Here is a 12,184-nt window from a genome sequence, read left to right as displayed (position 1 = left end):
TCAAATCTCACCGGCTCAGGGTTGACTCAGCCTTCCATCCTTCCGAGGTGGGTGAAATGAGGACCCAGACTGTGGGGGCAATATGCTGACTCTGTAAACCGCTTAGAGAGGGCTGAAAGCCCTATGAAGCGGTATATAAGTCTAACTGCTATTGCTATTGATAAAAGGCAGTCTCACACACACACACACAAATATCTCTCCAAATTTACTTCTTTGGAATTTTGAAATTTTAATTTCCCTGCAACGCAAATAGCCCCACAAATGGGATTACGAAACAAAACTGCGATCGAAATTAGCCAAATCTTTTTTTTCTCTAAAAAGAAGAAATCCTTCATTCTGATTTTGACTTTTCTTGGTGGGTGCCAAGGACTTACCTAGCAGATAGATGGTTTTTTTTCACCCCTGAAATATTGTTTATGCTCTTATATCATACATGCCATTTCTATGTTGAGCAGTGCGTTCTCTAGGTGTCCACGGCGTGAACATACAAATATCACCATCGTCATTATAATCATGTACTGTATATATAAACAAATAGGCAATAATATCAATCATCTTTTACAACATATACTATCTTCCACTATAGTATCGCTTGTGCAACCATCCAAATATTTGCTCTTCCGTTTTTCTTTCTCGCATAGACCTCTAACCTCAATATCTGTCCTTTAACCAATGGCAGAATAGCCCCCGTGTTGTAATAATCCCAATGCTGTGCATATATAAGATCCTAGCTGCTGTCAGGATACGTAAAACCAAGTATGTGTTACCCTTATTGTAGTTTTTTTTCCTGGCACGAACGGTGGAAGAGGAAAACAGGTGGGGGTAGGGGAGATTGTGGTAGCGGGCAGCATCTTTTAGCCATGATCTGATCCCCAGACGGATCGGTCGGCCTTGAGTAACGGGGTCCATGCGGGAAAGAGGCTAGATCTGAGTCACATTAAGAGTTAGCCAGCTGTGATTTTGAACTCACAGCTCACCAGCCAGCTGCCATCAGCCAAGAAAAAGGGGGGGGGGAGAGCTACCGGCAAAAATGTACAATTTTGTTTTAATTTAAATTTCGCCGATTTCTCACCTGGGTCAGTTTCAAAGGGATTTGAAAACCACAACGACAACAAACTATTTCGAATGGCTTCCCCAGCCTAGAAAACCCATTTTTCCCACTAGAGGAAAGGGGGGGGGGGGGGAGAAGAAATAAAGATAAAACCAAAGAGGCATTTTTTTAATGTAAAATTTTTAAAAATTGTGAAAGAGACTTACATACATACATACATACATACATACATACATACATACATACATACATACATACATACAGTATTTGGGTGGTCTATCGTAGAGAAAAGCACAGGATTTATTTATTTATTTATTTATTTATTTATTCCATGGGGCGGGGGGGGGACATTGAGGAGGGGGCTGGAAAGGATGCAGGGAGGAAAAAAAAAGAGGGAAAAGAAGAGGGGGGTGGTGTTCGGCGGAAGAGTGGGTGCGGGGTGCGAAATCCGACACCAAAGGCAAAAAAAAACCCGCGATGCCACAAAAGTGGTCGCCATGGCAACCCCCAACTTAATATTTCAGCCCTTTTCTCCAGCCGCAGCGGATGAAATATAATGACAAGATGTTCCCCCTCCTTTGGAAGGAGGGAGGGGGGAACCTGTTGCTATGGCAACGTTGTCGCCTATCAAATAACAACGGGGGCTGGACGGGCTGGACTGCAAAGGAATATCAAAAAGGATTGGGGGGGGGAGAAAGGCGCCTCCCCCTCCCACCGGGACATGGTGGGGGGGGTGAAGAGGAAGGGGGCGCTCCACCCGGAGGGAATTGCTCTTTAGGGAGGGGATTAATGGGGAGGGAGGGTAGCAAGCTTAGATCCCCAATGGCTAACCAGATCAAGAAACACACGAATCTTTGGAAGCAGGGAGAAGGTGCGTTTCACTCCACTCCTTGCCCTGGTGGCTTGGCCCTATTGGACCCATTTCACAGAAGGGTCCATTAAGTCCGGAGCTGCACAAGGCCCGGAAAGCTTGCAGCCCCCTTTTTAAATCTTGGGGGGGAGGCCAAACCAGCATCAAAGCCTGATGCTTCCATTGTAACCCTGAGATGATGGGAATCCTCTGAATCAGGCGAGACCCTCATTTTTGGGGGGTGGGTGGGGTGGGGGCTTCCAGTGCTTGAATGCTCCCAGAGACTAAACGATGGACGCACAATTTTAAGGATGCACAAATTCCCCCCCTCCACACACACATCCAGGCTGCCTTTGAACCCATGGGGCCGTTCTGCTCTCCCCTTCCCCATTTTACAGAAGGAGGAACTGAGGCCGATACCACTGCCCCCCACTCGCTCTGTGTCTTTCCATTTCTTTCCTAACTGATACAGGAGACACTCTGAAAATAAGACCTCCCCGGATAATAAGCCCGATTGGGCTTTTGAGTGCATGTGCTAAAATAAGCCCTCCCTTGAAAATAAGCCCTCCCCGAAAACATTGCAACACAGCAGCAGCTGTGAGGTGATCTCGCTCGCCGACTCCTGCACCTCAAAAATAATAGGACCTCCCCGAAAATAAGGCCAAACGCTTATTTCGGGGGTCAAAAGAAAATAAGGCCCTGGTAGGCTAATTTTCGGGGAATTATGGTAGTTGTGATGAAACCAGCCAAGCAAAGGGGAGGCACGTTGTATCCTCAGCAGGATTTCGGTGAGCTAAACAGATCCAGACATCGGACGGTGAGAGATTCCCAGGGGAATCTGAATGGGACTCCCTCTCAAAACATTCAGGAATTCATTTGGGTTTTCCTCTCGCGTCAATATGGATGAAATACGACATATCCATCCAATATGGATGAAAACTGTCCTCAGTGTTTAATGCGCAAGGATGAAACTAAACATATTTTTGGCCGGCGTTTTTCAGGGTAAGATTGTTGGAAATGACTCAACCTTGCCTCTTCACACTAAACATTATAGGTATTTAAATTATAAAATGAAACAAATACTTATCCAAATTAGGAACCACAAGCAGTCTCTAAATTGGAAAAAATCATTGCTCGTCAGTACAGATAATTATTGGTCTTTCTGAACCCCCTTTTTTGGGAGGGGGGGGGAAGAAGAGACCAACATTTGATCTTCTGCAAAATTGGAATAATTTGAGCCAATAATTTGTCCGGATTCGCTTCTCAACCACAGTTGGAAGCCACGGATTTTGCTTTCGGGATAGCGCGGGTGAATTTTTAATTTCTACTGCAACGCAAATAGACCGACACTTAGCTCCCAAAATAGAGTTACGAAACAAAATTAAACAGAAAGGAGGGAAAAAGAAATCCTTCAATCTGATTTTTTGGTCTTTTCTGGATGGCAGGTGTCCTTCGAGATAAAAATCCTGCCTTTTCTGAAAGCTTCTCTCGTATTGCCCGTTCTCGGGATGTGACCGACTTTATCTGAACGATGCCGGAAAAGGGGGTGGGGTGGGGAGAGGGGGCAAAGGGATGCCAGGGCAAAATGGTTCCAAGTGGCATTTCCTGAGTTCCCACGTTTGCTAAATCTATGGCTTGAGGAGAGGAACCACTATGGTGGAAGGTCCCACAGTCCTCTCCAAAGCAAAGCAAATCACAGGGTGGTAACAATCCTAAAATGAAGTAATCCCCCCGAATGCAGGAAAAACGGTGGCAGAAAATGGGGGAAAGTGGAAAGGAACAAGTGTCAGAATCTCTTCCACAAATACACACTATGGACCTTGACGGGGCTTGTGACTGTCTGGATTATCCAGCTAACAGCTAAAATCCTCAGCAAAAAGAAATGAGCCTTTGAAAGAATGCAATCTCTCTCTCCCCCTCTCTCTCTCTCTTTCTCTCTGTCATTGTGTGTCTCTTTCTCTGTCTTTCTCTTTCTTTCCCTCTTTCTTTTTTCTCTTTCTCTCTGTGTCTTTCTCTCTCTTCCTTTCTCTTTCTCTGTCTTTCTCTCTCTTTCTGTCTTTCTCTCTCTGTCATTGTGTGTCTCTTTCTTTCTCTCTGTCTTTCGCTCTGTCTTTCTCTCTCTGTCTTTCTCTCTCTTTCGCTCTGTCTTTCTCTCTCTCCCTGTCTTTCTCTGTCTCTGTCTTTCTCTCTCTCTGCATCTTTCTCTTCCCCCCCCCGCCCCAAACACATACAGAAACATGCACATCTCCCAAAAATTGCAAAAAAAAGTAATGGATATCTCAATATAAGATGCGTCACGGTAGATGGGTAAAGAATTTAAGAGGAGCAAGGAGTGGGGACACAGCACGTTGCTATTCTAAAGTCCTAACCTGTAACTGGTCAAGGCTATTCCCTCACTTTAAAAGTTTCGCCTTGAGGACTAGTCATTTGGTTTTCGTTAGCTGCCCCAGTATGCCCAACTCCACGCAGACCCCCTCAAAGCCACCCATTTCAATACCCCCACAGTACAATCTGGCCGCTCTTAAGAGAGGTGCTACTCATCTCGGGGCGGCTGGGAGATCTCGTGAGGACTTCCCCCCAATTCTTTCTCTCTCTCCATTTGCAACAGCTGGATTTGCCCTGCCTGGTGGTCCCCGCGGGGGAGGGGGAGCGTGAATGCAGGACCTTATTGTGACCAGGCTCCTCACATCACGATCGGACTTCCGCCTCTACAGAAAGGCTGCTGTATTCATGAAAAAAATATGCTTCATCCTGTGGTTGCAGGAAGTGTGGATGCTCCCCCTTAGCTGAGTGGGGATCCATGCCCACTTTCCCTGAAAGGGGAGGCATGCACCCACATCCCTGCAGGCAAGGTGCGACTTCCTCCGCCCCATGGAAAGTTCTTCCCGATGGATGCGCTCCCAGAGCAGCCAATCTGGAGAGATGTCGCATCTCCCCCTCCAAAATGGGGGGCCTTAGCCATCAAGCAGCATCCTTCCCCCCCTCCCTGCTCGGGGGAGGTGTGTGTGCGGGGTGGGGGTGGTGGGTGGATGGAGAAGACTCCCCTCAAGCTCCCCCTTTCCATTCCTGAGTCCCAGCCCGTCCAGGCAAGCCAGCTAAGCAAGCAGGCCGGCTGGCTGTCAGAATCGTCCCGTCCCTCTCGCATGGCAGCCAATGGCGACGGCGCTTACGGCCCTCCTCCCTCCCCCTCTCAGATGGGCCCCCCCACTCCTGCCAGCCCTTGCAACCGGGACAGAGCAGGTGGGCTCGGGGGGGCTGACTCCAGCCCCCTTGCAGGAGGAAAAGGAGGGGAAGGGGACAGACAGGCTGGAGGGAGCTGCCGGGCACGTTGGCAGTTGTCAAATTCCCGTTCTTGGACATGCAACCAGGGGAGAAACCACTCTCCACCAATCCCTCCTCCCGGGCCAGCCCCCCCCTCCCTCCTTCCCATCTTCTGCCTACCTGAAGGGGCCGAACAGGTCATCCATGACAGTGACAGCTTCGGCCGGATGAGCGGGAGCTGCAGCGATGCTACCTGACCTTGCCTTTCTGTAGCTCCGGCAAAGGAGGGGAGGAGAAGGAGGAATGTGTGTGTGGGGGGGGCAAAAAAATAAAAAAAAAACAACACCCAGGAAAAGAAGAAGCAGAAGGAGGGAGGGGGGGAGGAGAGAGTCGGCCTGCTTTCTCTCTCCCCCCCCCTCCTCCCCAGCTAACTAATCAAAATGGAGGCCCATGCAGTCCGAGAGGTAAGACCGGGGGAGAGCTTTCGCCCGAGCTTGTGCGGGTGACCTCAGCACCGCACGCAGGACGCAGAAACTTCGCCCTTAAGACTGACAGCACTGAGCATGTGCTGTGACCCCCCCCTCTCTCTCCTGTTTCCGTAAATAAAGCACCGCCAACAGACGCGCGCGGGGAGGGCTGCGCCACCAGCCCAGCACAAGCGCAGCCGACGACGGCTGCTGCTGCTGCTTCTCCGCCTAGCAAGCTAGTGTGCAGGGAAGTGGGGCCTTGGCAGGGGAGTTTCAGACGGGCAACGTTTTCGGGGAGGAAGCTCTGGCTCCTTCCAGAGGTGGGGGGGGGGTTCATGCAGCCTCCCTGGAGGGGAAGACAGGCTGCAGGGGGAGGGAATCTCTCTTTCTCTCTCACACACACATACACACGCATGCCGCTATCTTGCAATTCCTCTCTGGGAGGGAGGGAGGGAGGGAGACCCCTTCCGCCAGAGGGGCCCAGATGCAAAAGTCAAGTTATAAATAGAAGGCCAGCCCAGATCTTGCTTTTCCATCAAGGGCAGCCGCTCACAGGTCCCCAGCAGGGTGGCCTCCGGATGGGCTGATTCCCTAAAGGTGGGGGAGCTGTTGAAATCCAACATGTTCAGAAGCTCTCCCCCCCCCCCCCAAGAATCCAGCTTTGTGGCACAACCAGAGCAATGGCCAATGGATTATGAGGTTTCAATACACAGTCACATCTGGGGAAGATTCCGAGGGGGAGAGCCTGGTACTCAGGTTGGGCCGGGACCAATGGTGCTCCCTCTGGAGGGGATGGGGGGCAGAGGGGGGGAAATGGGAGGGCAGAGGGAGGGGGACAACAGGGAGCAGGGAGCAACAGGGCAACGGAAGCCAAGGTGTGATCACTAAGAAATCAGTTTCAGTGAGGGACGGAGGGAGGGAGGGAAAGAGTGACTGAGTGAGGAAGGAAGGAAGGAAGGAAGGAAGGAAGGAAGGAGAGGATGAATAGATAAGGGGGAGGGAGGGAGGGAGGAAGGTAGAAAGGGAGTGGATAGATAGATTGGAAGGAAGGAAGGAAAGAAGGAAGGAGAGGTTGAATAGATAAGGGGGAGGGAGGGAGGAAGGAAGATAGAAAGGGAGTGGATAGATTGGAAGGAAGGAAGGAAGGAAGGAAGGAAGGAAAGAAGGAAGGAGGATGAGTAGAAGGAAGGAAAGAAAGAAAGGAAGGAGAGTTTGAATATAGGGGGGAGGGAGGGAGGGAGGAAGGGAGTGGATAGATTGGATGGAAGGAAGGAAAGAACTGTTCCACTGTCAGCTCATGATGTTTGGATAGGAGAGATGCAGCCATGACAGAAGGAAGGAAGGAAGAGAGAGAGGGAGGGAGGGAGGAAGGAAGATGGGTTTATGGATATAGATAGATAGGGAGGGAGGGAGGAGGATGAATTTATGTATGTATGTAAGGAAGGATGGAAGGAAAGGGAGGGGTGCTAGGCCGAGTCAAATATGGACTTGTGAGAATAAAGATTGAGGTCAAGGAAAATAAACTGATGTTACGAAAAGGACCGAGCGGAGCATTGATAGTGACTGTTACCCAATCCAGAGACAAAATCAACCCCCCCCCTTTTGAATTACACCCTATCAGGGAGATCAGAGACACACAGGGCCTCCTCTGTGATTCTATTCCAGCACCTCCAACAATAAAATGGCATTCCTGGGATCTGGGTGAGTTCTGTTTCTTGAGTTGGCCTACCTTGAAGGGCTGGCACTTTGCCCCCTTCTGCAGTGACCCTCCTGGTGGTTCTGGTAACTTCCCCAGCATGACTGCCACCCCTTCCCCTGCCCCAGCTGTTCCCTTTTATACGGAAAGGTTAAGCTCCTGCAACCCTCCAGATGTTGCTGCCTTACAACTTGGGGTAGTGGGAGCCGTCCTTCAGCAACACTGAGGCAGCCAGGCTGCTCCCCATCCTTGATGTCATGGCCGCCAGCAGCCCATTCGCACCGCGAGGAGGTTGGGGAGGAATATCGTCAGAAGGTCGCCAAAGGAGGAATCACGGCAGCATGCTGCAAACCAGTGGAGGGTTGCAGGCGGTACGCCCCAGTACCGGCGTAGCGGAGCCTGCCCAGAGCAGCGGATATCGTTCCAGTATGGTGATCCAGGGGGCCCGCCCACCCGAGCTTTTAAGGGTTCAGCGCTTCTGCGTACGGCGTGTACAATGCCTGCACTCTGCACTGCTGAGCAGCTGGAGGCTTGTGGAGGTGGTAAGACGCAGGCGCGTGCTGCACGTGTGCATGTGGATGCTGCCGGGCCCATTCCAACCGTACTGGTTGGAACAGGATCCGGAGCCCACCACTGCTGCAAACTGTTGTAAGCGTGAGTTGGTTGTCTGAATTTTGATGGCGTGATCACGGGGAATTGTGTGAAAAATGGTCCCAGGTCACTTTTTTTCAGGGCTGGCGTAACTTTGAGCAGTCACTAAGCGAAACGGTTGCAAGTTGAGGACTACCTGCTTTACACCACCAGGAGAGTGAGACAGACGGCTGTATAAATCTGACAAATACATAAATGTTTCTCTGCCAACATGGCCGTTGCAATCCTGATCGGGTGCCCAGGCGGTTCGATGAGCTTGCAACGAGTCACGAGGGGCCTCACACTCACAATTCTGAAATCCCCACCAAAAAATTTTTCGGACCATTACTTCAAGCTGCAAGCTATTTTTTCCCCCCAGCAAATTAAAACCGTTGCAGACCACAAATCATGCCGCGTGTTAAGATGGTAATTCAGAAGCCAAACAAAATAAGGAGGAGGAGAAGATTTTTGCGGTAACATTGTACTGCTAACTAGGGCATACGAAATCTTTGCCAGACCAATCCTTGAATACAACTCGCCTGCCTGGAATCCACACTGTATATCGGACATTAACACAATCGAGGGAGTCCAGAGGTATTTCACGAGAAGAGTCCTCTGCTCCTCTGTTCACAACAGAATCCCTTATGCCACCAGGCTCGAAATTGTGAGTTTGGACAACTTGGAATTGCGCTGCCTGCGGTCTGACTTAAGCCTAGTACACAAAATTGTCTACTAGAATGTCCTGCCTGTCAACAACTACTTCAGCTTCAGCCACAATAACACAATAGTTACAAACTCAAGGTAAACCGCTCCAAATTCAAATGCAGAAAATATACAACTTCAGCCACACAGTGGTCAATGCCCGGACTCCATTGTTACATCCTCAAACCCCCAAAACCTCTACCTCAAGCTGTCTACCGTGGACCTCCCCTCCACTCCTAAGAGGTCCGTAAAAAGGGGGCGCACATAAGCACACTGGTGTGCCTACTGTCCCTGTTCTACCATTCCCATTTATTTGTATTCATTTATTTCATTCATGTCCATCTTCATACTTATACCTGCTATCTTGTACATGTTTGACAAACTAATTAAATATAAATACAAAAGGAGAAACACCGTTTGAAAAGGGAGCAGCAACAGGGATTAAAAACGTTTGAAGGTCACAAGGAAGTAAAATGGCTTCTACTGTACGCCGCAGTGGAATTGCCCTGGTAACAGCTTCACAGTACTCCACCAGGGGGCTCCCTCTGCTAAGGGGGGAAATCCAACATTAGAAATTACATTTGGTCTGGACATTTCTCCCCTATAAATAAATACCCAGGCAACGCCAGGTTATCGACTAGCAACAAATAGAGTCAGGGCCTTTTTAGTGGTAGCTCCCTTTCCAAAGTCTCTCACAGAATGGACCTTCTCAACAAAGACTTTTCCCACCCCCTCTCCCCCCCACACCAAAAAAAACCACCACACTGGTTGTTTCATTTGCAATTCTTTCTGTGGCTTCCTTGTGACCTCCGAATGTTTTTAATCCCTGTTGCTGTTCCCTTTTCAAACGGCGTTTCTCCTTTTGTATTTGTATTTAATTAGTTTCTTATATATACACACACACATACACACTGATCTCCACAGCAGGACAAGTTTAAATCTGAACTTAAAACACCAGTGTTGTTCCAAACCATACCTTTGGGAATTCATACTCGGCATTTCCTGGGAGTTTAGCATACCTGCCTGGATGTCTTCCCTCTCCCTTAACACAGACTAATGGTCTCTTGTAGGCAGCTGAATTATTTCTCAATGAATGAAGTAAAAAGCTGCTCACCTTGTCTCTGGATTGTAGCCCAGGATATAGAAAAATGAGTCCATTCGGGCTTTGAACTCTCTCGCAGCAAAGATGTCGGAGAAATGAGAGATGTTACATTTGCCCCTGCAAAGGAGAGGGGAAGGGAACATCAGAGTAAGTGAATCACGGCTAACTTAACAGAGAACAAACCCACAATACTGGTCCCACGTTAAAAAAAACAAAAAACTTCTCTCTGAGAGAGATACTGAATCTTATATATAAAGGAAGAATTTTAATGAAAGACTCGTTTAGATTAGATTTAATAGAGTTGGAAGGGACCTCGTAGGTCATCTAGTCCAACCCCCCGCCCAAGCAGGAGACCCTACACCATTTTTCTGACAGGTGGCAGTCCGGTCCCTTCTTGAAAACTTCCAGGGATGAAGCTCCCACAACTTCCATTGGTTGATAGTTCTCACTGCCTGGAAGTTTCTCCTCATTTCCAGGTTGAATCTCTCCTTGTTCGAAGCATCTGTCTGGGCTTCAGGTGCTTCGGAGAGTAGTTGGACTCCCTTCTTCTTTGTGGCAGCCCCTCAAATATTGGGAGACTGCCATCATGTCACCCCTGGTCCTTCTCTTCACTAGACTAGCCAGGCCCAGTTCCTGAAAGCTTTCTTCGTAGTTAATGGGATCACTTCAAGCCCATTGCAAACCATTTCTCTGAAATGGCATAGGGCTTCCTGCCTGAGCAGGGGGCTGGACTAGAAGACCTCCAAGGTCCCTTCCAACTCCTTTAATCTATTAAAATAACCTCTGGGTTGGGTTTTTAGCTACACACCTGAGGGCAGCAGCGTGGTAAGTGTCAACATAGTCCGAAATGAAAAGCTCTCTGTTCTTGATCACTGGGTCCATGATAACCAGCTCACGCCCAGAATCTGTGGAAAGAAAGCCACATCGTTAGGGGTGCCTCTAGCAGTCAGCCCACTTCTAGTAAGGTTCCTCTGGAGTCCCTCAAAAAGCCAGTTATCATGGTTAGAAGTTAAAGGGGAGGCCAGGGCTATGCTCTGCATGGAGAAGATACTGCTTTGGATCTAGAGAGAATAGAATGGAATGGAACGGAATATAGGATAGATGGAATAGAACAGGGAAATTAGAATAGAAATTAGAATAGAATACAATAGCATTGAATAGAATTTAGAATAGGAAAATTAAAATAGTATAGAATAGAATGGAATAGAATTTAGAATAGGGAAATAGAATAGAATTTAGAATAGGAAAATTAAAATAGTACAGAATAGAATAGAATTTAGAATAGGGAAATTAGAATGGAAATTAGAAGAGAATACAATAGAATTGAATAGAATTTAGAATAGGGAAATTAGAATAGAATAGTATAGAATAGAATAGAGAATAGGGAAATTGGAATGGAAATTAGAATAGAATACAATAGCATTGAATAGAATTTAGAATAGGGAAATAGAATAAAATTTAGAATAGGAAAATTAAAATAGTATAGAATAGAATGGAATAGAATTTAGAATAGGGAAATAGAGTAGAATTTAGAATAGGAAAATTAAAATAGTATAGAATAGAATATAATAGAATTTAGAATAGGGAAATTAGAATGGAAATTAGAATAGAATAGAATTTAGAATAGGAAAATTAGAATAGTATAGAATAGAATAGAATTTAGAATAGGAAAATTAGAATAGTATAGATTAGAATAGAATAGAGAAATTAGAATGGAAATTAGAATAGAATAACAATAGAATTGAATTGAATAGAATTTAGAATAGGAAAATTAGAATAGAATGGAATGGAATAGAATTCATTATTGGCCAAGTGTGACTGGACACAATTTGTCTTTGGTGCAGATGCTCTCAGTGTACCTAAAGAAAAGATATATTCGTCAAGAATCATAAGGTACAACACTTAATGATAGTCATAGGATACAAATAAGCAATCAAATCATCCTAGGAAACAATATCAATATAAATCATAATAATACAAGCAACACAGTTACAGTCCTGCAGTCATAAGTGGGAGGAGATGGGGGATAGGAACGATGAGAAGACTAATAGTAATAGTAGTGCAGCCTTAGTGAATGGTTTGACAGTGGTGAGGGAATTATTTGTTTAGCAGAGTGATGGGATTGTGGGGGTGGGGGAACTGTCCTTGTGTCTAGTTGTCTTGGTGTGCAGTGCCCTATAGTGTCATTTTGAGGGTAGGAGTTGAAACAATTTCCGTCCAGGATGTGGGGGGTCTGGAGATATTTTCACAGCCCTCTTTTTGACTCCTGCAGTGTCCAGGTCCTCAATGGAAGGCAGGTTGGCAGCCATTGTTTTTTCTGCAGTTCTGATTATCTGTTGAAGTCCGTGTCTGTCTTGTTGGGTTGCAGAGCCAAACCAGGCAGTTACGGAGGTGGAGAGGACAAGACTCCGTCATTCCTCTGTAG

The 12,184-nt window shown here is 47.3% G+C and overlaps 1 protein-coding gene across 6 annotated transcripts in view; it reads right to left on the bottom strand.

Moving 5' to 3' along the window:
* The window catches only part of RERE (arginine-glutamic acid dipeptide repeats), a 275,789-nt gene that overhangs the window by 103,770 nt on the left and 159,835 nt on the right, over positions 1-12,184 (bottom strand). For 5 of the 6 annotated variants that reach the window (XM_087702075.1, XM_087702078.1, XM_087702077.1 and 2 more), the window contains exons 5-6: positions 10,568-10,664; positions 9,772-9,876 (exon numbers count right to left, since the gene is read on the bottom strand). In XM_087702075.1, coding sequence (XP_087558201.1) covers positions 9,772-9,876; positions 10,568-10,664 — 202 coding nt within the window. Of the gene's footprint in view, positions 1-5,342; positions 5,765-9,771; positions 9,877-10,567; positions 10,665-12,184 lie in introns of those variants that run through there. The other variant, XM_087702080.1, reaches the window with a different exon arrangement.

Source organism: Thamnophis sirtalis, unplaced genomic scaffold (genome assembly GCF_051295495.1).
Source record: "Thamnophis sirtalis isolate CommonGarterSnake01/CBP01778 unplaced genomic scaffold, rThaSir2_p1.2 scaffold_15, whole genome shotgun sequence".
Classification (NCBI taxonomy): Eukaryota; Metazoa; Chordata; class Lepidosauria; order Squamata; family Natricidae; genus Thamnophis; species Thamnophis sirtalis.
This window is presented reverse-complemented; position numbering and strand designations above follow the sequence as displayed.